Below are 24,806 nucleotides of genomic sequence, written 5' to 3'. Positions count from 1 at the left end.
ATCGGTCAAGCAACCACACAAATACAAGCTCGTGCAACAACGACTGCATTCACATGCACTCCTCTCAGTACATATTGCATACAGTTTTGTTTCAGCAGCTGTATTTTTACTTTCTTTGAAAGTTCGAAACTTCAACTTCACAGCTATATTTTTCGGACAACAGTGAAAACCATTGTGCCTTATTCAGACAAGCAAGGCTGTGAAAATCTGTTCATACATGACTGTGTGCCTGTTACTTTCTATTAACTGTGATTACTTTCCATTAACCATGATGGCTACATTAGAGCAGAAGGAAGGAAGGCACCATTAACATGGTCATTCTTTTATGGCTCCTCTTTGCTGCTCATCATCAACGAACTGGTGATGGTGCAGTAAAAGTGTACTTATCACACTACCACGCACTACAGAATGGCATCTGGCCTATTACCAACGCAGACCTAATCACTTCTTTTTTTCAGTACCCCCTTGCAAAGTGCAGAACAGTATGATGCTTTTAAAATATTAAAGCACAGCATGATTTCTGCTTCACAATGGAAGAACCCTTGCTAAGAGCTATCTGGCCGTGGTACACACAAGGTCCAAAAACAACTTTGTCACTTCATCACAAGTTTCTTGCTAGTAGTACGTGATTGTTAAAGTAAGAAGGATGGAGAATATCTATATTTTGTTCAAAACTTGCTCTCAATTCTGCTAAGGATATCACTCTTGGAGTGCCACTGATATCTGTCATGGGCAGTCAGTAAGGTGTCCACAGTTTGCTAATGAAGCCACATCAAACTGATTGCTGCAGCTTTTGCCAAAGCCATAACAGGAAGACCAGTACTACAGCAAAGCCAAATCTACACCCCTCCTCACCCTTCCCTGACCAAAACCTAGCAGGTGGTGTGACGTTGATTACGAACTGCCAGCATGCCATCCCCTTTCCTCCTCTCCCTCATACACAGAGGGAAGAAATCTCCAACCTGTCACTTATGCCTAAGCACCAGAGCGGATTTCAAACACACCTACCATACATGCCCAAACAGACCGAAACCTCCCTTCCAAGGGATGAAATCACAGGGCGCGATGGGAAGCTGCTCTATACAGCTCACAAGCAGAGCTACAGCTTTGCATCGTGGGCTGGGCCTTGAAGGTCGCCACTGTGCAACAGTGCCCGGTCATCTAGAGTGGCCTGAGGGCCCGTCGCCAGCCTGCTCATTCCCCTCCCGCTTCACCCAACCCCACCTGATCAACTGATGTGGGTCAAATAATGTTGTTACCAAGCAACCAAAGCCTAGATAATTCGAAGAATTTCTACAGTTCTGTAATTCCTAAAGTAAATTTTACAGCATAATTCGAGCCTGTGGCCTGCACCAGCCAGAATAATTCTACGAATGGGGGTGCTTTGCGAGCATGCCCAATCCCAATTTTGCTGCAAATTCGGTGATCGACAGCAATGGCCCTTCAGAGCCGCGATGGTGCACGTGAGAGCCATGCCAATGCTTGATATGCAAAGTTCCCCAGCCCAATACTTCCAGCTTTGCAAAAACTGGTCCATGGTACAACTTGCAGACTGCTAAAGTGCGCACATGTAGAGAAGACGTGCTTCACTGCAATGCAGCAGAGGGTACCAGTTTCAATGTTGCACGCTCTCAAAAAGCTTTGTCAAGGCGGTGTCTAGCGAAAGCGCCAGTGACAGGTTGACTGTGCACTACGCCGGCCTGTGCTGTTTCTTTGTGTAGTGTGCTGTGGTTAGGGGAACAGCATCTATGACAAATACCTAAGTACGAATTGCAAAGTTCATCCAATAAAGGTAGCATGTTCCCGTAACATAGTTTTTTGCCAGGGTCCCATTTTTTTAGTATGCTCGGTTAACTCGAGACCTGCTTAATTCAAGAATATGTCGCGGTCCTAATGTCTTTAAAATAACGAGGCTTTGTTACGTATTAGCATGGAGTGTTGCAGCTGCCATGCACCAAAGGTTTGGCAAACGGCACTCTAAGTGTGCACCAGCACACTTCCCTTTAATGCTTGTCACTCAAAAACTGTTCCCTAGCTCCAATGAGCAAAGCTACGCAAAGTGTGACCTGTACTGATGACCTGCAGATGGGCTGAATGCTACAATTTTAGGTACTCCACGCACTGAATGTCTCTTAGGAGCACAAAACTCACCTAACTGGGCCAGCAACCATCAGCTTTTTTCATGAGAGTCCTCCAGCTGATTCTCTATTTCCAAACTGTAGCCTACTGAAGCCACTCCTCAGTGGCTCAACCATTTAACATGCTCAGTTTACATCCTAAAGGCTACTGTTCCAATGACACCACTTGGAACCTTTTTCAGTGCGACCTTGACAGTCCTGTAACTCGAGTTCCCCCACAGAGTCACTTTGGTTCAATCAACCTTCCTTCTTCAAAAGCCATGCAACGCCACCAAGTTTGAAACAAAGAGGGAGGGAAAGGGTCGTTCACCTTCTGGCGTGCCGCATGCTCAGCCACCATGTCGCTGAGGTCCTCCTTGGCGAGGTGTGATTGCTGCTCACGCAGGGTCTGCTCGTAGCGGGCTGCCATGGCCGCTGAGTCCATCTCCAGCTCACTCGGGTCCAGGGCGATTTCCACCCCACCCGACTGCTTGGTGGACACTGCTGTTCCGGCCACCGCCGTTGGCATCTTGGGGCCCTTTGCCATGGCCTGCAATGCAGGGCAACCAATGTCACCAATATAAAACTTGACATTCTTTTTGAATGGGATTAGTGTTTCTCACAGCCTCCACCAGCTCAGGTCTCAAAAGGAAGGTCATCGAACCCAAAGATGCACTGGGAGTATCGTTTAGCACGAACGTCCGTCCATGGACGTACAACATGGCAGTACAGGAAAGGTACAGAGCTGGTCAGCTCAGCTCAACACTGACCTAGTGCTGCCAACATCAATCCTCTGCAAATTCTAGTTGCATTTCAAGCACCAGGGTACAACATGTCAGAATGCCCTTGACATTGTTGCCATTATCTTTTTTCTTTTCTTTACCAAAAACTTGCCCCCAGCCAATATTTGTGAAGCAGACTAAAGTACAGATTTTGCAATGATCACTCTTCTAGAGTGCACTGCCTGCAGCTTTTGCTTCTTCAATGCCACAATTAGTAGCACAGCAAGCTTGGGTCAACCTTCCATGACTAGCCATGCAGTGCATTAAACTGGAGTGGTTTCTGCCAGTGTTCTTCCAGGAACATAAGATCTGACACAATTAAAGGACACCATCATCACCTTCTCCTCCTCCTCAACTGCAAAGGCACATGAAGAGGGCAATGAGAAATCTGTCTCTTGACAACTAAGCCCTGTTAACAATGGCCCTCAGTCAGTGCCCGTAAAAAACAAAAAAGCCTACCATTACCAGCCTCCTCTACAACATACTGAAACTCATAAAAAATTCAAAATGTATGCCAAAGCACACACTAGTACTAAAGGCACAACTACTTTTAAGGGGGGAGCCTGGTGTTGAAAACAAAATTTTTATTGATAAAATCACAGTTAAGAAATCTTCAGGGAACATTTTTGTGAGCCGATTCTAAATATGTCATTTAGTTTCATGTAAAACAATGCCTTGAGCACTTACATAATTTTTATACATGTATTTTGCGATGAGCTTTGAAAAAATTTGCTGCAGGAAACTTGCTGATATGTATGCCATTGGGTTCTCTCGATACCAAGGAATGCAATAAGAGTAAAATTGTCTTCCTGCCTATCATAGAACTTGAGTTATAGGGTATTGAAGCTGCCATTTCACAAAATGGGGATACACACTTTTCCTTGCATTTCTGAAGCTATTTAGAATCGGCGTGCAAAAATGCATGTTCCCTGAAGCTTTTATAATTATGACCGCATTAATGAAATTTTGCTTTCAAGACCAGGCTCCCCCTCAAAAACAGAAACAGATTGTGCTCGCACCGAATGGAAACAAATTCAAGTGGAACGGTGCTGCACGCGAGCACAGGATGGAAAACCTACCGCACTCATATCGTAGACGTGTGTTGATCCCATCATGGCAGCGCCCACCCTCTCTGTCTTCTTCTCAGGCAGGATGGTGTACAGAGCTGGGGTGTCTCCACTGCGGCCAAAAGAAACAAAAGTATGCTTCATCATTGAACAGCACAACTTCTTTGCAGTAGCAACACTGTAACGGCAACGAGTTCCTCCTGTACTGAACAATGTCAGTTATGTCAGACCGTTGCCAATGCCAGGCAAAGCATGTCAGTGACAAAACACAAATGTCATCAATGTTGCCAGTTGGTTTTTTTAAGACAGCTCTGTTGAAATGGGTGCAAATAGGTGATTTTACTGTTACAAAAGTTCCTGACAAGTTAAACCTGCTCCAGCCTAGCTGCAAACAGCAACTCAGTCGTCATTCTGGACTCCGAAACCACCATGCAAACAATATCTGTACTCACTTATGAAAGGCACAAGTCTAAAAATCTCTTAGTGCAACATAGCTATGCATTTATCACAGAGTACGCAGTTCAGCATGCCAGCCTCACCCTTCCATCTCAGACTCGATTTTGCGCTTTCGCAGCTCAATCATGTCCGGCGTCTCAACTCCAGTCGGTATAGAGCTGAACCCGCTGGGTGTCACCAGGCCCTCAGCTGGGGTGACCAGGCCAGTCTCATCTTCTATGCCCTCTTCCTCATCCTCGTCCTCATCTTCTTCCTCCTCAGAGGACTCACTCTCGAGCTCACCCCACAAAGTGCGATCTACTTCCTCCTCAACCATGTTGTTCTGGAATGCAGTCAAGACAAAAAAATGAATGAATGAGGTTGCATGATCAAAGTTTGTGCTTGCGAGAAGAGTAATGCTTCATTTAATGTGACGAACTGATCAGCATGTGTGAAAAGCTAGAGCTAAGCAGACTCCAATTGGACTATACCAATCCCTCTCATTCAATCCAGTATTAAACAAGATGGCTGCCATTGAACTCTTTCTGGAAAGCTAATGCACAGCCACAAAATTAGAGCCAGTAGAAATGCAAGATTATCAGCCTTAATACCAGAAATTCTACAATGAACTGCAGCACAATGGCAGGCACTAATGCTGAACCATGAGAATTTAACAAGTCCTGTCTTTTATAAAAACACACACAAGCAAATATGCCTGAAAATTAAAAACAAGTTTCCAACTTGTTCTCAAGATCACAGTCTACTCTGCAGAACATATTTTTAGCATGAGAACCCATGTGCTTCAAGTACCAAATTTGGTGCTTGCATCAAGGTGCCATGTACCATAAATCATGCCACTCTCTCTGGTGGGGTGCAGAATAACAAAGAGAGAGCATTTTTAGCTTTCCGAAAGGCATTACTCATTTCTTCAAATCATGGATGAAAATAAAACTTCTCATGCCTCCAGTCAAGCTCATATGCGAGCTAATTTAGAGTCATGCGTAGCCAAATGAAACACTTGCAAAGTGGGCTCAGCAGACTGTTTTATACCAATAAACTGCCTGCAAACTTGCAGATAGGCCATATGATCCTGCTTAAAGCTACCATGCTGCATTCTGATGACCAAACCGTTCCAGCATACCTGTATACTGGTCTACAGCTCCTCCGTTTTGTCCTAAGTCAATATAGAAGCGAGCAAATGCCTAAACAACACTAATAATCACAAATAGAGAGCAGGATCGAAGAGAAGGCTCATATGACAGACTAGATCAGCAATTTTTACACACCATAGAGTCTGTAGATTGTGTGCCGAAGACGTCACCATACAGTGGTCTGCCCATCTCGTCTACGGGGGGTTTGCCCCAGCCGCCGGCATGGTACCCAAAGGAGCAACCCTGGAATAAACAGGACACACAATAGCATGTTTTCTCAGGGCTCGAAACCAAGAAGCAATTAGAAGCTGCTCAATGTGCTTCCCCATTAGTGAGCAACTGATGGCTAAACAACAAGCCAGCGTGAATGAAGCACACTTCAAAAGTGGTTTCACTTTTGTTTCCGTACTTCCTTGCTTGGTTGCTCTCTAATTTTGTAAATTCAGTCTCACAACAGATCTTCAACCAGACGGAAGCTTCTGCTGCCAGTGCTAAGGTTACGGTTTAAAGCCAGATTATATATTAACAAACGCCCTGAAAAAGTTGGAAGCCACAACACAAGATTCCACAATGTGAGGCATAAAACAGTAGGCACGTGAAAATATTAATTCCAACGAAATTTTAGACATCACAGCCGCATTATGTTCTTCGTTTTCAACATAACCTGTTTGCAAACACTTCCTTTTGTCCATAAAATGCAATTATGCGTTATTAAATGGCAACAACCTACAGCAAATATAAAGACGCAACAGTCTCCTCTGTAACAGAAACTCAGTTACTTGGCGATGAGGGTGCCTATAAAAATGGCACCATGGTTATGGTACATTATTTATATCAAAACAGTAAAATGGAACAACTCCTTTACAGGTCCACATGAACATGTTTTTGAAATGAGTAGGTACACCAACTTAGTGAGAACTAGGAATATGAGAAACAAAATATCTCGCAGCAAGTTGCATAGTTGCATTAGGTTGGGATGAAGATCTCGTTAGCATTTGAGCACTGACAACAGCTCAGGTTAGAATGTTAATAGGATAGAAGAGGAACATCTGCAGTTTAGTCTGCATTTAAGTAATTCAATAGATATGACAAGCCGAGCCAGCCACTCTCCTCTGATTAGATCAAACAGCTGAAATTTTAATGGCACTCTCAAGTGAGTGCCAATAAAGTGCTCACTTCTAGTGTAGTGACCAATGCAGGAAACAGTGAGAAAGAGAGAACCCTGCCATCGCACCACTCACATCTGGAATGGGTGCGTTGAGGCCAGGGATCTTGAGGCTCGGGTACGAAGGGGGTGGTCCGTACCGCTGCATGGCAATGAGCCATGGTGGAGGACACCGGTGGGAGTTCTGAAAGCAATGCGAGAATGAGCACAGTTAGGCAAGGATCACACAAGGCTGTACTCCGACCAATTTCACAGCACGCACTGAGATAGGGCAGAGCTTACTTCATTTTTTCAACTTCTGATGAGCCTGAATCCAAATTTACGTAACCAATCCAAATTTAAGTAATCAGACAGTAAGAGTGAAACAAATGCCACGTCTTCTTCCAAATTTCAAATGTGGCTACAGGAGCCTTGTTATAATCACTCAATGTGACCTTAGCAAGTTGATCAACCGAGGACTACAGTAATTAAAAAACATGACAGTGCCCAATTTTTCCCATTTTTTCACAGTGTCTATCCAAGGCCCTGATGTGCCAACCAGAAACTCACAGGACCAGTCGGCATTCCGAGAGCTATCCGCAAGTCATCAGTCAGGTCGCCAGGCTTCTTTTCCTTGAGGCGTGTCTCAAATTCCTTGCCCTGCAACACACAGAGAACGGACATGACAATTCTGCACAGTCAAGCACCTCCAAGACAGCTAGGACAAAAGAAAGGTGACTAGACGACACGACTATGCACTCACAACTAAGATTTTAATGGGAAAGAAGTGGAATAAATACAAATGGCCACGCACGTCCATGGAAAAAAAGCAACAAAAAAAAAAAACAGGAGACAATGCCTGACCCAAGAAGCTGCCAAGAAAAAAAGTTCCTTCACATGCAGTGACAAAGATGGCTTGCTGTGTGTGTTAGCAAACCATCTTAGTCGCTGTACATGAAGGAGCATGCTCCTCCCGACATGTGTTGTGGATTGGATCTTGCATCTCCTGCTTTTTTTTGTTTGTTTTTCTTCCTTGTGACATGCGAGACCAGTTGTATTTATTCCATTTCTTTCCTATTAAAATCTTAGTTGTGAGAGCAGTGTTGTGTCATCTGCTCATTGTTCTTTCGTCCCCACTGTTCCTGTGCTGTTTATTCCCCAGCATGTACCAGTCGTTTGTCGTGAATCCTCTTTTTTTTTTTTTGCCTTTTGCTTTTGAATATGGGGAAAAGAAGAACCCAATCGAAGGACCAGTGTTACATCCGGGCATCTACCACAGTGGTACCTCCAATACGAACAGTGCACCACCACGGGTCAAACCAAAGCCAGCTGCGAGGGCAACTTCTCCTCTTACCTCGTAGTAGAGGTCACCGTGCATGGTCATGCGGGGCTTAGTCTGCCACTTGAAGAAAGCGTCGTGCAGCTTCTGGTAGTCAATGTCAATCTTGCCCAGCTTGGGACGCACTTTCTCACGCATCTTGGCCTTCATGGTCTTCTGGTCTTCCTGCAAATGATTGAAGGGTGGGAAAAAAAAAAAGAAGCAAGGGGTTGAAGGAGTCAGCAAAGTTCATTTCAGTGGCAGGCAGCATGCCGTGTGAACTCATCACAAAGGATGTGAATTACAGAGAGGAATGCGAAGAGACAAGTCACAAAAGTGTAAGGACCAAAATAAAATTTAAAGGGACTCTGAAGCACCCTCTAAGGACAGCACATCAATTTGCTCAATCACTGCACTGTGTCGCCATGGACATCTGAGCCAAATAATACGCTTCTACATGCAGCAGAGAATCCAGAATCACATATGAAAGCTGGCTAGCCCTTTCCGACGACTTTTTCATGCCCGCACCCTCCTCCATCGCACGCTTTTGCGTAATTCTGTTCAGAGATGGCTATTGATTACATTCTTTCAGACATCAAGCAGTTACTATGGCCGTGGCCAGTAAGCTACGTAGCTCCAGCGGGTCATGAAGCTCTGCCCCCGGCAGAGGGGCCGGCGGAGGAGTGCCGATCTTTCAGTGTGCAAAAAGTGACAAGAAAAGAAGGAAAGGCTTGAAGACGCTAAAATTTAAATTCTGACATAGATAACTCAGCTTCTACAAAGCACATTAAAAAAATTCTTGCTTTAAGATATTCGTGAATTGGCATCCTTTAACATCCCTGGCATACTGCACTTTACTAGAGCCCCTTTCAGAACCGCTTTAGCAGCATGGCCCATTAAGGTTGAAGGCACTGGACAGAAATTTTTCACTTACTTTCAAGCACAAGGGTTTTAGTTTTATACAAGAAAGAAGGCACAGTTATGAAGGATAACTGTGCCAGTATTCAGTGCAACCCACTTTACTGACGATACCGCTTGAACTATACGACAAACTATTTGTGCAAGCAATGCAACATGAAAATGAGGCTCAAGTATGTGAATGCTTACTTTCGTCAGAAAGGAACTAGAGCTTATTTCTGAAGGTCCTGCTTTTCAATATACCTGGCGTTCCAATAACAGCAGACTGCAATATAGATGCTCACTAGACCGTTCATATGACTGCAGTAGTATCGCAATGAAACCGAAATGACCCTGACCACAGTAATATCAGTAATATGAACTACTAGCAGCTAGGTAGCTCCCCATCCCAGTCCGCATAATATCAAATTCTGCAAAATTTTGGCAATTACCATTATTGCAGTATAATCTCGTTACAACAGATCTGGTTACATAGATATCCAGATATAACATATCGATCTGCCATGTTTGATTGCTTTTCCTGTTTTTTCCTGTCTTTTCCTGTCCTGAGCTAGTTCGGGCTTCGTTACAGCAGCCTTTTCGGCAGCGAATGCTTAACTCAAAGTACTCTTCGATGCGTCTTGGCGACGCAAGCATCAACACAAGCAGCTACGATGGCAGCAGCCATTCTGTTATTTACCGCAAATTTCCGTGCATGAATGGTCTCTGAAAAAAAGTCAACCACTGCCCAACTCACGAGCCTTACTAAAAAAAGCCTTGCCAGAAATAAATAAATAAAAATAAGCCCCAAATATAAGTGTGTATTGACTTATGTTGAGTGTCAGTAAGCTAGAGCTGTAGGGGGTGGAAAGGCTCGCAAACTCATACTGCAGCCCTAGTTTGCCGAGGAAAGATGTATGTGCTAGTATATGTCTGCAGCGGACTCTTCGGCATGTAGCTCTTCGCGAACTCATGCCCGCTAACCTTTCATTCATGGACCTCCTCCGCAATCGCCAACTCCTCTCTGAGTGCTTTACTTACTGCAACATGCTGACATCGTGGCACGCGCAAGGGTAAGGACGCTACATTGCGACACAAACGTGACGATGTAATCGCAAGGGCAACTGTTAGGGGCTAACGGAGATCGAAGACAATAAAGCAGCGCACTTTCCAACACTTGCGTGTTCTGAAGCCGTGACTGATTACGCTGGTGAGTGGAAACATGAACCGACCGAACTGCCATCCGCTACCAATAATCCTGTGGTTGCTGTGGCCGTAGTTTCGGATACCGGCGCAACGCATGCTCCCGAACTACAAAAGTTTTTGCTGCAGGCACCTATGGCTTGTTGAAGAAAATGACTGCTAGCATTAGCGCGTCGTGTAGGGAGTGACGGCACACAGCAAAATATCGGTGCCGGAACCACATGTATCACTAGAGTCAGTAGAACCCGGTGCGGTGGCCCAGATCGTCCACTGCGCCCACTCCAATGAAATGTGGTTGCCGTGACTGGGATTCGATCCCGCGACGTTGGAATCCCCTGCCGAACACCAAAGCTGTTAAATTAGTGACGCTATATATGACATTATGAACACAAAGGGACTGCTACTACCCGCGGATAGGCCGAAACTGCCTTTGGACCTGCAATGTAGCGCTAATAGGTCGGCTCCGGACATGGGTCGCTTCGCCTCCCCCGATTCTGTATGTTCATTTTCAATCCCTGGCTTGGCTGAGATCACATTGAAAATAGGTGCTCAAATATAATATCAAAACCTAATAGTCATACAGCTATCTTCTTTAGAGGTGTTAAGACTGAATAAACAAGGTCTGGTATGCAGCTATTTATGGCTTGCAGGCCACTCTGGTTATGACAGAACAACCAATGGTTATAATAAGTCTGTTGTAACAGTATTTGGATTTAATAAAAGTCTGTTGTAACAGTATTTGGATTCTGCAGACTTCTCTAACAACAGACAGAAATCTTGGACACAATCTGGGTGTACTGCAATGAGATTACACTGTATTAGCTTGAAGCATGAACAGACAGCCCCAACTAGCCACCTTTGTAGCTTTGCTTACGCTGATCTCAAGTACCTGTCCTAGTGCTTAACTGCAGTGCACAGATACTCTGAAGACACAGAACTAGCCAGCCACCTTTGTTGCTTAGCTTAAGCAGGAAGTGGTTATTACTTTCATTTCTTGCATATTTCGTATCTTTTAGACACTGCCAATATTTTCAATAAAATGGCCCACAGCATTCCCAAGTGTGACACCATAACGAAAGTGGCCCTGACGCATAAATTACTTTTGCAGTCTAAGAAAAAAGAAAAAGCCGCAGGCTGTTTTGGTTTTGAATCAGATTCTTATTTCACAGGAAGCTTGGAGCCCTCTTCAAAGCAAGATGGCAATATTGCTGCGAATCTGTGTACTGCTTGTTTGTTTGTTCTTTAAAGCTGCCAGCACGCGGCATTATCGATTTGTTTGCAAGACGCGACCAGAATTATCTACATTGATCAATCAATCAAATCAATCAAAGGAAGCTTCGTATCCAGGCGGAGCTGATTCTACGTTGCTCCAGAATGTTGTGGTAACTTTGCAAGCTTGAATCTCGATTTGCTATCAGCTTTAAATTGAGCACGGCCAAGAGCGGCGGGCATTCTGTTCGACGACCGCCGAGCACGCTTGTTGCTTTGCCGCCGCCGTGTCAATCAGTACATTCTACGCGTAGGTCAGCCCAATAAACAGTTTTCTTTTAGAAAAACTTTTGGCTGCCTTCCTCACTGCTTCGACTGCCGTCACCACTACGTGACAATATGAACAGAGCTGCCACACACCTTTTCTTGCAGGGCCTGTCGCATCTCCATGATGCCCGTCTTCTTGATGAAGCCGGGCAGGTCGAACGGGGGCTTCTCAATGCCCCTCTTTCCCTGCAGGTACTTTCGCTTGAAGCACCAGTGGCGTGGCACCGGCACTGTGTTACGTGATGACTGCAACAAGAACACTCGCACTGAGGCCACACTGTCCATTACCGCAGTGAGGCAGGTGTCTGAAGTACAGTACATTCTGCAACCCAAATTACACTGACACTAAGGCAACGAAAAATAAGAGATATGACACCTTTAGCTTTATATAATGAGGCACAACCAAAACGCAGTCATTCTGAACCGCTGCAGCGTTATGTTAGTTGCTCACCATAAATAATCAATTCAAGCCGTGCATCACCGGCTGGTGCTACTACAACGAATGGCACACTGCCTTCCTCAAGTTCTATGAACTGTGTGCCACATGGCCATGCTGTCCTGCATGTGGCAATGCTGGCCGGGCAATGTTATTTTTAGTTCCCTTTATTAGCTAACTGTATTCTTTGTCCTATGAACACAAAAGCAGTTTCCTTACAACATTATTCAGCTACCCAGGCTTGGGCTCAAAACCCCCTCGTCAGAGTTGCATGTTCAGCTCAGTGCTACGTCCATGTCTTCTTGCACTAAGCACTTAATCAAGATAGTTGCAAGGCACAACCAAATCTAGAGCTCCGTCATGATTAATGATGTATTCCAGTTGCCAGAGCGAGCTGTCCGATCACTTTAGTCTAGAACTTTGAGAAGCCAAACTCGGACATCCACACACCTTGAGGTGAAGGAGGAGGACAGGGTCCTTGGCAGTGACATCATGCATTTCCACCAGCTCCGGACGGGTCACTTTCTGCAGAGATAAACAAAGTGAGAAAGAAATTTGGCATTTCAACGTTTCTTTTTCTCACTTTCACCCCAGACAAGGACAAGGACCGTTAATCGCAGCTTTCATTTGGTTCTCAGAACTGCTGAAGTTCACCTAAGCCACAGAATTTACACACATTGCTCACAGAATAAGTATTACACTATTGAGTCCTCAATGCATACACGTAGGCAAACTGCAGCACATGGCTCCTGGTGCTCCAGTGTAAACAGCTGCACACCGAACCAGAAAAACTGGCAAGGCTAAGCATAAACCTGTACTTTCCCGAACACTTTTCAATTACAAGAATTTCTAAAATGTAGACAAATAGGCAAAACATGTGGCCCTGCAGAAACTGATTCAATCTTCCTAAATCATGACAAGTAGGCGTCAATCATCATAATCAATAATGGCTTACTGTTAGTGCTCAACAACAATTGCTGCGTCAAAAATTTCAGTGAAAATGTGGCCAGGCTTGCAAGGGGCAAGAAAAGAGAAAAAAGTGACAGATTGTTAGACCACACGATGACAGCTGGATGCGATGTTTCTATCACATGACCACAGATGGCAGACAGCCCCTACTTACTGGCCGACCCCTCCATCCCTTATAGCTTGGGTTTGTCTGAGCAACAACCTCTTCGGGCAGTGGCTGAATGCAGCAGTTTTCGGCTGCGACATGTGCCGACTCTGCCTACACTGCGGGAAGCCTCATACAGCTCCCGCTGAACAAGGAAACTAAAAAGTGTACTGTGGATCACTCTGTCTAAAGAGAGGAAGAACAAGGAGAGAAAAGTCAGGGAGGCTGACCAAAAGCAGATTCCGTCTGGCTACCCTGCACTCAATGGGAGAAAAGGAACGAAAAAGAAGGAAATAAAGGGAGGGGGGGAAAGGTCAAGGTTAGATCATAGCCCGGTGATGTTTAGCTCACAGAGCTCTCTTTTTTTGTAAAAAACGAAGGCACTAATTTGGGAGGTATAATTATTATTCGGGATAAAATTTCACCATGCTTAATTAAAATCGCACCCAATTTTAACAACTAATACAGGCTGGAACACCATGTGGATTCATCGTAATGAGAGTTTTGTTGTTCAATACTGGCATTCACAATGGTGGGGGATCAGAGGTAGGTGATTAACAGCCTGATGCCCATGTTCACTTCTCCAGGGCCGTGCACCCACCTGCTTCAGCTCCGCGATGGTCATCCTGCTGAGCTTCTTCAGCTTTCGTTTAGACAGTTTTGGCTTCTCCTCTATTTTCATCTGCAGCAGCGGAAGAGAAGCAGCATTACTAGCTGTGAATGGTGTCGAGGGCACAAGAACACATGGCTGAGAAAATGGAAAGGCAATGTAACAATGCTAAACAAAAGGGGACTTGAGTGTACAAGCCATAAAACTATACATGGCCTTGTCAAAATTACTGGCACAGAGACCTACCCCTCAGAACAGTAAAGAACAGCAAAACTTAGCAAGGCACTTCACTCTGTTCACAAAGCTGCGAGCAAACAGTAGCTGCACTACGATGACTCTCAAAATCTGTGAACACATGGGTGTTATGTGCAGGCTAGCAATACTGCATATGCTCTTTTGCTGCACGATGGCAGCCATTTCTATGATGGAAGATCAAGATCACTAATGTAATAAGTGCAAGATGATGTAACTGATCAGTGTCACTTGAAAATGCTGCAGCGTTTGCCCACAACTTGAAATGAACACAAAAGTTCGCAATTCCTGAAATTTCAGGAGGTCCAAATACTAGGAAGAGTAAAAAATGCAAATCGAATTGAATACCAAACACTATTTCAAAGGTACTTGAAATTTCAAGCATTTCAAAACTTCAAACACTCCTTTAAAGCATTCCATCAGCGAGAATTCAAACGAGTCAGTCACTCACATCGTCATCATCTTTCTCATCCAGGTCGGCCGGTTTCTTGCGTTCCAACAGCCTCTGCTGAATGGCAGCCGGATCAGTCGCCGGTCCAGTCTCGGCCTTAGGCTTCTCGGGCTCTTGCAACTTGAACTTCTCAAAGATGAGCAGAAACTGGTAGTAGTATGGGTCCTTGGTATCTATCGTCTCCTGAACATACCTTATGAAAAGAAAATAAAAGAGAGAAGAAGCTACGATAAACCTGCTCTCTAAGCTTGCTCTCTCTTATCAAGGGAACACAAAAAAATTTCCAACAAATTTTACAAACCATGAATCTATCAGTCCTCTCCGTTTAGTACCCGTCTCTCTCATGTACATGCGAGCACTCAGTGAGCAAAATATGCTAGGAGAACGAGCAGAGCAAACTCACTCGACGTCCACGTCTGCTGTGTCGCCCTCCTTTTCACCGGCACCTTTCTTGCCAGCGTCTCCCTCTTCCTTCTGCTCCTGCCTCCGCTGGGCGCGCTTCTTCTTCTTCTTTTTCTTCTTCTTGTTCTTGGACTGTGCACAATCAATAAGGCACGGTCAGCACAGTGCAAGGCAATTCCATCATGTGTGCACGGCCGCTGGCAGGGCAGCAAGCTGCTATGGACACCTCCACGCAAGTTACACCTTCAGCCGCTGAGGTGTGGCAGTAATCTACCTTTTCAAAATGTTTTCAAAAAGTATTAGAATTTCGCCTCTAAAAAAATCGAGAAAAAATTGGTCTTCTCAAAACAGCAGTTTCGAAATCCACAGCCCATCTTTTATCTATCTATGGAGTTTTTCATTTGTTGCATCAAATTCTAGCTCTAATTACAATTTAGAATTTCAATTTATGCCTAATCTTCCTTTTTTTTTTCTCATTTTCTCAAAACACAAATTTCTGACGGCAAGTTTACGAGGAGGATATCTCGACATCTAGAGCAGATAAGAGCAACATCTTTTTGCTGAAGCATGCTGCTAAATGATTAAAGCATACAACGCTAAGAACACATTTCGAATTTTACGCTTACAGCTTATTTTGTGCACTCTAATTTAGACAGCCTGTTAACCAGTCCTATCAACACTGAACTTCAACATGCTGTAAGATAACTACGGTATAAAGGCGTGTAAGGGCTGCACCTGTGTATGGCTGCACCCTGTTTTCCGGAAGGAAATACTATTAAAAAAAAAAGATATCCTAAAAGATACTGTCCATGACCCACGCTAGAATAGCCTTAAATGCATGCGCACAAGAGCTTCCAGGTGCCGCCCATGCATGGCGCCAGAGGCTGCAGGTCATCCATCATCATCACCATGAACCTTTTCCTCTGCCGTGAGTTCCCGCTATCCATACCACCAGCTCTAGCTTTAAAGGCACAGGAGTTGTGGTAGCGTGTTAGTTCGCCGTAGTTGTGGCTGTTGTGCGCTGCCGCCGAGGGTTGCAATTTTAGCGCGGTGGGTAAGCACCTTAATAGCTACACGGCTGGGAGTTTGCTCTCGAACACGGCAGGTGTGCAACGGGGAGGAAATTCGACATGGACAGCAACAGCTCGGAGTTTGAAGACTTTTCAGTGACAGTAGAACTTAGAATAAATGCCGCTCATTCCCTGATTCGTGTGCTTTTGCTAAAAAAAAATTATTTTGCACATTGTGTATATGGGCCGCACACCAAAAATTGGCCCTTGAATCTGGAAAAAAAAAAACAAAGGCGCAGCCCTTACACATTTTTGTTTTATTTTGTCAACATACCCTGCTGAAACTCAGCACGCAGATATATCATAGAATGCTTATTTCAAATATGCACTTAGATTTCAAATATCTCACCTGGAAGGAAATATATGGCACAATAACATATCTTAGTTAGGTCATATCTTATGGGCCTATATGGTAATTTCTCAGTTGAAAAAAGCTTTTTTCAAGAATAAACACATTTGCAAAGGCTCACTGCACATCCTAAAGCTAACAAAATGCCTATAAAGTCATTTGGTTGATCATGAATAAATAACAGTCAGCAGAAAAACAATGTGACAGTAACTAGCCCACACTTGACCTAATTCCTATTTATCATGTTTAAGGGAAAAAGGAAGGCTTTAGGATGTGCAGTGGAACTTTGGAAATGCCTATATATTCTTAAAAAAGCTTTTACTAACTGAGAAATTTTCATAAAGACCCATAAAATGGTGGAATTGGGATGTTATTTTGCCATACATTTCCTTCTAGGTGAGATATTTGAAATCTAAAGGCATATTTGAAATCGGCATTCTATGATACACCTGCATGCCAAGTGTCAGCAAGTTATGTTAACAAATAAAAACAAGTTTTTAAGACTCTCATCTCCTGTTAATTTGAAAAGTACTTTAAACATTGCATTCCTTGCACTGTGTATTATCTAGTTACACGCTAATTATTGTTTTCTGATTAGTGATTTTTTTTCTATTGTCATTTCAAGCAAAGGAAAGTACTGTCGGCAGCCAATGTGGTGTATTGCGTGGTGCTCCTGCTTGGCGTAAACGATGAAAGGCACCATAAGAACACCGAGCCATTCAACTGCGAGCGTTATGTTTAACTTCTGCACCCGGCAGTACATGTGTAATACCTTGATAACTAATTGGCAAAGTGAAAAAACAATTAGATATCTCAATTCAGCACAAAAAAAACTGAATAAGACTGAACAGTTTCATTATGCTTGGGCAAAAAATAGCAAAAATATCGTATTCACTCGCATAACTTGCGCACTTTTTTTTCCCAAAATTAAGGCTTTAAAAACGGGGTGCTCAAAATACGTAGAGATTTCGTGAACACGTCCTGAAAAACCTAAAAAGGTCATAACGCGGAATGTGTATGGTATATTGTCACCTATAAGTCGACCCCAGACTCGCGCCCCTTGCTGCCCCCCCCCCCCCCCCCCCCCCCTACCCAAAAAAAAAAGTTGACTCCAAATATAAGTCTCACTTGAAGTCACTACTAAGCCCAGGAAAAATATAATCTAGGCACCGAGCTCCTAGCAGTAAATTGGTTAGTTTTACACCTGTGCTACTCTTGTTTTTCTGAGGATGCAATCTTTGCTGAGCAGTGTCAAGTAGAAATCACACATGTAGAAAGTTTTGTAATTGGCGCTTCTGAGTGGTTTCTCTACGCACTACTCACCCGAAGTACTGCATTTTATTACTATCCACACGTATTTTGCATGAAGCATTTTTCTTTCTTCGTCCCCAGTTCTATGGCTGAAAAATCTGCCATTTTCAAGATTTGCACATGAGGTCGGGACCACTGCAAAACTTTTTCTGCCAGCTTTTTAGACCTGTCCTCTCCTTTCTTTTTTTTTTTTAAGAAAGAAATAAGATATCAAATGAAAGTGAAATGCACTTATTCCGAGCTAAAAAAATAATTTGATTGGCTTGTTGATCTTGCTAGGCTAAAGAACAACATTGCCATAAACTAGGCATCCCCTCTGAAAGTGGCCCTTTGGAAACACCGACTGCCTCAACAGTCACCGCGCAGACATCAAAGAGTCCCGCCCTAGCAAAAAGACACACCTCGGACGGCGTCTTCGTTCCTTCTGGTTCTTCGTCGTCCTCATCATCCCCTTCATCAATGGCCACAAGTTGAGGCTTGCTTGGTTGCTGTGGTTTTTTGGGTGCTAGATAAAAGAAGAAGAGGAGAAGCATTAAAAGCCAGCCGCAGAGAAGTGCAGTGTAAACTGCTGGCCATTTGTCCTGTCCTAGGAGCCCTCAAAACTTTTAGCCTTGGGAGAAGCTTAACAGCTTTCAAAACGTGCTGAGGAACACTGCATATCTTCGCCTCTATCCCTCCCTGATGTATGCAGATATGCAGATGCATGGCTTCTTTAAAAAAAGAAAAGTGGAGGCCAAATTCAATTAATTGTGGAAACTGTCTACTATAAGCAATGCCAGTACGATTAGTTCCAAAATAGTGGGTAAGGGAAACAGGTCCCAAGGCTTGCATGATTTTAGGCCCTTGGAGAACCACAGAAGCATTCCAAGGAACCTAAATGTTCTGCTGAACCAAGTTTGCTCCTCTGTTGCACCATCATCAGCACAGTCCCCATTTCAACCATATCCCTGTCACTGATATTACTACCTCCATCATCCCGAAATCCTATATACAGTTAAACCTAGATATAGTGAAACTGAGAGAAGTCCACAATTTTTTATTATATCCAAGCTTTCGTTATATGCAGCTTTCGCAGGACAACTCTTAAAAATTAAGCAGAAATGAAACGAAAATGAGAATTAAATGCCAGTGAATTCATTGGCAAATGAGCATCCGTTACTGGAAGTCGAGAAGTGGTGAAACATTTACGATAAATTGACTTTTGAGGTAAGCAAAAAATTGAAATTTTAAGTGTGCTGACTGAGCATAGTAAAAATCTTGCAACACACACTCTGCTATGAAAACTGAGCAATAACAAATGAAGCCCCATGTAGTGGCACGACAGTGCAAGAAACACAGCAGAGAAATAATGCACAGGGGGTGCAGAATCGCACTGATGATGCAGCAGCAGCCAACATCATCACCGCTAATGTTTGCATGATACTGCTACCCGTGGGGTGGGGAGTTAGAGGAACCCACCTCTTCCTGCATGCGCCCTCTCTCAGCACACCCAGCCGTCATTGCCCTGGGAAAGAGGTGAGCTATTCGCCCCAAGCCTCTACCCCTCTCCCGGAGCATGCGAGCTGTCGGCGCAAGATGTCAGCACCGGAATCACACGAACAGAGTGTGAGGTGTGCACACTGCTCGACTTCTTTGCCACATGCTGTAATTTCACAGCGCTTATTAAAGGGACCCAGAAAGGGGCTCTTAATAAAGTTACGATATGTCTGGGATGTTAAAAGACGCTGCTTCATAATTATTCTCCAGCAAGAATTATTTTAATGCGTTTTGTGGAAGCTGAGTTATATGCAGACAAAATTTGAACTTCCGTGTTTTTGCGCCTTTCCCTTTCCACTCACACGGCAAAACTACGGCGCTCCTGTGCCGGCCCCACCCACTCGGCCGCTCCCCTATCTCCGTTGGCTGTGGCACGTGCGGAGTGGCCATGGCAGCGGTAGCACGTGACGTCTGAAAGAATTGACGTTGTGAACCAATGATAACCCGCGGCTGCTGACGTCACTTGCACGACATGACGTCGTATGCCAGGTTCTCGTGCTAAAGCCCCGTACCATGCGTCACCGTGAGGTGCGAAAGCGGGAATTTAAAAAAATGTATTGTAAATTTCCCGCTCGCTTTTGGGGTTTCGTACGCGGCATGGACGCTCGGTGGCCTGTACTGTACACAGTGCAAGCATTTTAAAGCCAAGCTCAAACACCCCTTTCAGTGGCCCTTTAACATGAATAGTCATATAACACAGCTTGAGGTCATGCTACAAAACCGAAAGCTGTGTGTTGTATCCCGCCTGAGTTCCAGTTTTGTTTTCCCTATGGCCTGTACTATCATCATCAGCACTTCTCTCTCTTCTCTGGAACCCACACTCCCTCCTGGAAACAGACTTGACTACCCTGAGCTGCCGTCTGTGCCTGTTCGTTCTTTCCGTCCAGATACCAGACATCACACTTTACTGCGTTTACCATGGAGCAACACCAGTGGGAAGCGCCACAGTGCATGGGGAGTCACCACAACGTGCATTCCTTTATGGCCCAAAGTTCTCACAAAATTGCACCTACCAAGGTGAGCAAGAAGCAAGTGCGTACCTGACTTCTCAGCGGGAGGCTCTGGTGGTGCAAGAGCCAGCTCCTGCGCCCGCTCCGAGGTATTGGCGAAGATCTCTTCAATCACCTGTGGGATTTCCACACTGGGTGCCTCCGTGCCTGGGGCACTGGTGTCCATCTTGTCCCCTGGGCCCATGCCGGGTGGTGGTGGAGGCTGTGTAAAGAGAAAAAAGAAAAAGAAAAAAGAGAGTGAACTACTTGCATGCACGTTCACCCAATATTTAGGGGAGATCAAAAGTGACCAGATTGTTGACAACGGCTGAATGAAGAATGGTGCATGCCTGCTGATTATAATGAAGTGTGCCAGTGCCTGTGAGCATGAACACCAAGAAGTTACAAAGACCGCCTCATGAAACAAGAAAGGCAAAGTGTCGAATAATGAAATTTTCTTCTAATATTCAATGCTATGTACAGATACGTGAAGGAACACTTAGTTAGCACTCAAGAACCACTCATTTTTTGCTTCAGAACTGAGCTTGAAAACACATTAACGTGATCATGCATCGAGCGGAAGGTCACCTAGAAATAAAAAATACGCTCCTCTCTCAGGGTTGCAGAGTAGTAATCATTGGCTGCATGCTGCTAAAGTGTTCCCTTTCATAATGTTTGTACCTGTACATGTCACAAGAGGAAAGAGACAAAGCTGCCTTGTGAAAAAAAAAAAGCCTCGAGGATAGCTAAGCCTTCTCATGTGATTCCTACAGCATGCATCACCTGTTGTGAAACAGCAATAACTTAAAGTTATGTGCATTTTTCCAAATCGGCTTCTGCTGCGTAACAGCAGCTTGAATGTGTTTGAGGCTCGAGCATTTAAAGCACTGGTTAGCATGGTACCGTGTAAACGCATGTAAGGGCCATACTTTTTTTTTCCAGATCTAAGGGCCGATTTTCGGGATTCGGCCCATACACGCTATGTGCGAAAAAAAAAAAATTTCTTTGAAGTAAAAGCACGCCAATCAGGGAATGAGCGGCATTTGTTCTACGTTCAATCATCACTAGCGGAGTATTCCGACTCCGAGCTGGAGCGCAGCATGTCCGCTGTCAACGTGTAGCCGTTCCGCGCTTCCATCACTCAGCAGAGCAGCTCATTTTGCAGCTTGTGTTCCTCAATGCATTCTTTTGGTTGCAGCATCGTCGGACGCACTTTTCGGCCACGTTGAATTTCCTGTCCGCCGCACGCTTGCCGTGTTCGGCTGCAAACTCCCAGCTGTGTAGCTGTTAAGGTGCTTGCCCATCGTGCTAACATTGCAACGCTTGGCGGCAGCACACGAAAGCCACAACTACAGTAAACTAACAAGCTACTGACGCTACCACAAATCCCGTGCCCTTGGCAGCCACAAAAGGCTGGAGCTGGTGACACTGATGCAGATATGGATAGCGGGAGCTCACGGCGGAGGAAAAAGTTGTTGATGATGATGATGATGAGCCGCGGCTTCGGATGCCATCCGTGGGTGGCACCGCCGTTGCTCGCAGCCGAAGCCGATCGCGGAGGCCACAGCGCGTGCATTTCGAAGGCTATTCCCGCTTGGGTCGTGGAAAGTTTGGGTGCGGCCCTTACAGGAATATTATTTTTTCTTAAATATTTCCTTCAGGAAAACAGGGTGCAACCTATACATGAGTGCGGCCCTTACATGCGTTTATACGGGATGTTGCACCATTAAAAATTCATGCGAGGAGCCAATGCCCTGTACAATCACCTTCTTTAACAGCTTCCTTTGGTGTCCCTTCAACACCACCACAAGCTTTTACCACACTGAAAGAGCTAATATGGAGGTGCTCCTTCAGTTAACATTCACTAAGCTCCTTTACAACAGAATGCAGAGAACGTGGCTAATGCTTCAACACACGTACACCCACCGCCAAAGGTTTACAGAATGCAACACTGAAAAAAAAAAAAAAATCAATTTCTTTCTATTCTATTTCTATGCCAATAAGTTCTATTTCTTTGCATGCAGAGTATTTTGGTTGAGATTTAGACACGCGTTTTGTAATTCACGTGATCAAAATTAGGATGTATGTATGTATGTATTCCAGGTTGCCAGCCAAGAAGTTCATGTGTTTTTTCACAACTACAGTGTTCCACAATCTTCTACCTCCCAGATGTACAGTACCAGCATACAAGATACAACAAGCAGTGTCTAAAAAACTGCCGTGGACAGGCATTGTGCACCAACAGTGGCAATGAAGGTGCACCAACACAAGTGGCAGCTGCTAGGCTAAACATAAAGAACTGCATCTGATGCATCACCAAACGATGAAACTATAATAGTAAAATATGGCTGAACGGCACATTTTCAAGAAGCGAGAACTTCTCCTATGAAGCAGAACTTGAAACAAGCATGCAAATAAAATTTCCCTCACACACGCGAGCAGCAATGTTGCCAGACAGACAATGCTTTTCAAGACTCAACCAACTTCTAGCGGCCTATCTGACATTTCTAAATAACTGAAGAAAAGTGAACTGAAATGCTGCATGTAATCTGTGGGTCCTTCAGTCAGGTCTCCATAAACAACCTAACTCCTACTTTTACCCGAACCGCGCAAGCTTCTCAGATGGTTTTGAAAACTCAGATGGCCAAGCCGGCACACAAATGGAATGGAAAAAGAATAGAACAATAAATCCAACCAGAAAGCCTAACTTCACCAAAGGCACAGATGAACACAAAGTGAAAATACAGCCCGTGCATGCTACGAGCTAGACACCCCTTTAGAGCAAGTGGCATCAGAAGGGCGATAGTGAAGCAGCAGTCACCAAAACAGAAGCAGTGAAGAATCTGTAGTATGATCTATGCAAGCACACACCAAAGAACTGAAACAACGTACAGGTGGGCGATAAATGCATCTAAAGCTAGAACAAAAGAACCACATAAAGCATGCAGGTTATACAAAAGGCCACTATAACCTGCCAAGCAGGCCTGTCAAGAATGAAAGCCACAGAACAAACGCATTGCTTGGTCATTATGCTTGTAATAAAGTTTCCTTCCCAGTTCCATTATTTGAGCCACTAAGCCAATAGTACCAGTTGATGAGCCTCAACAAGGTGCGAGATATGCAAGAGGTTCCCAATAAGCATAGCCTACTGTTCACCATTAGGCCTGCAACTGCCACAAGTGGACTTTCTTTCAATGGAACCTCAAGGGGCCAGGAAAATATGTTCCATTTATCAGGAGTTTCGTCTAAGAGAGACTGCAAAATATATTGCAAAAGAGTAAGCAAGGGATACAAATGCTTACTACAAAGTGCTGAAAAATGAAAGAAAAGTAAAAATTGTCAATTGTACGACTACTCTTGCCACCAGTAAAATACAGTGGAAGTGATCACTTATGCAGCTGTGAAAAAATATTTTAAAAGTTTTTTTGTTTTAGCTTTTGTAAACATTTTTTTCTTAATGGCATCACCTGTATTTCAGAGGTTGTGCAGAAATAGTTCTAAACTTGCTTTTACTGAAAAAGCTCTTCAGCATCTGCATTGGAAAGGAAAACCAAGGAAAAAGTGGAAATGAAACCAGATAACAATGATGTGTACTGTGTTGTCAGTGAGTTTTTCCAACTACCCTAGTGATCTAATTCTAGCACACTTTTTTTTTTACTCGAAATGACATGCACCTCACAGTCGGACACAAAACTGAAACCATGCTACAATCAGCCCTGAAGTCACAACCATCACAAGACGGCTGTTAGGCTTTTCTAGTAAACTGTGGGGTTTAACATCCAAAAATGACACATAGGCTATGAGGGACACTGCAGGGGAGGGGGCTCTGGTTTAATTTAGACCATCTGGGTTTCTTTAATTATGCACAGACATCGCACAGCACAAGGGCGTTTTTGTATTTTGCCTCCACTGAAATATGGCTGCCAAGGCCAAGAAGGCTAGGCTTTTCTGCTGGCACAGTTGACGTCTTGGTGACGTTATACTCAACTGCGTATATGGCCGCATATAATACACGTGCTACACAGACAAATTTAATGCCATCAAGTGCTTACTGCCTTAAGTTTTAATGCCATTCGCGCTGTGCCACACATTCAAATTTAATGGCATTAGTCTTACTGCCATTCGCGGCCTATTGAGTTCGCCACAACTCATTTGCCCAAGAAGTGTGTACTCTCGTCCCCATTCCACACGCTGAAAAGCATGCAACATTTTTAGTAACAACTTCCTATTCAGTAGAAAATGGTTTATTAACAACTCTCAGTCAGATGAGGCACCACTATTGCATTTACAATGCGAAGGGTGCCATGTTTACTGGCACTTCTGACAGATACTCTCTACTTGTGTGCTTGCACGCGAGTTTATGGTTACCTTTCCGACTTGTCAAGCAAAGAGAGTGTCGTTTCCCGCAAAATAATATTTATACTGCTTTTGAACATTCCACAGATATCGTGCTAATTATGAGCGTTTAATTCAGATAAAATTTTTGACAGCCTTACTGGCATTATCATCACTGTGACTTTCGTATGTTGACATTAAATCAGGACGTGAAGCACCAACTACAAATATAATGGCATTAGCAAACTTAAGGCCTTAAGCATTTACTGCCATTTCTCGAGTGCATGTGGCATGGGTATAA

General features: G+C 44.3%; 1 protein-coding gene across 3 annotated transcripts in view; it reads right to left on the bottom strand.

Moving 5' to 3' along the window:
• LOC144128439 (splicing factor 3B subunit 2-like) overlaps positions 1-24,806 on the bottom strand; it is a 39,198-nt gene that overhangs the window by 214 nt on the left and 14,178 nt on the right. For all 3 annotated transcript variants that reach the window (XM_077661841.1, XM_077661840.1, XM_077661842.1), the window contains 14 exons: positions 20,222-20,393; positions 18,047-18,150; positions 14,917-15,047; positions 14,514-14,706; positions 13,802-13,882; positions 12,537-12,611; positions 11,744-11,896; positions 8,051-8,200; positions 7,267-7,356; positions 6,794-6,901; positions 5,688-5,795; positions 4,506-4,744; positions 3,979-4,078; positions 2,449-2,667 (listed from right to left, as the gene is read on the bottom strand). In XM_077661841.1, coding sequence (XP_077517967.1) covers positions 2,449-2,667; positions 3,979-4,078; positions 4,506-4,744; positions 5,688-5,795; positions 6,794-6,901; positions 7,267-7,356; positions 8,051-8,200; positions 11,744-11,896; positions 12,537-12,611; positions 13,802-13,882; positions 14,514-14,706; positions 14,917-15,047; positions 18,047-18,150; positions 20,222-20,393 — 1,923 coding nt within the window. The remainder of the gene's footprint in view (positions 1-2,448; positions 2,668-3,978; positions 4,079-4,505; positions 4,745-5,687; positions 5,796-6,793; positions 6,902-7,266; positions 7,357-8,050; positions 8,201-11,743; positions 11,897-12,536; positions 12,612-13,801; positions 13,883-14,513; positions 14,707-14,916; positions 15,048-18,046; positions 18,151-20,221; positions 20,394-24,806) is intronic.

The sequence above is a fragment of the Amblyomma americanum genome, chromosome 4 (assembly GCF_052857255.1).
Source record: "Amblyomma americanum isolate KBUSLIRL-KWMA chromosome 4, ASM5285725v1, whole genome shotgun sequence".
Classification (NCBI taxonomy): Eukaryota; Metazoa; Arthropoda; class Arachnida; order Ixodida; family Ixodidae; genus Amblyomma; species Amblyomma americanum.
This window is presented reverse-complemented; position numbering and strand designations above follow the sequence as displayed.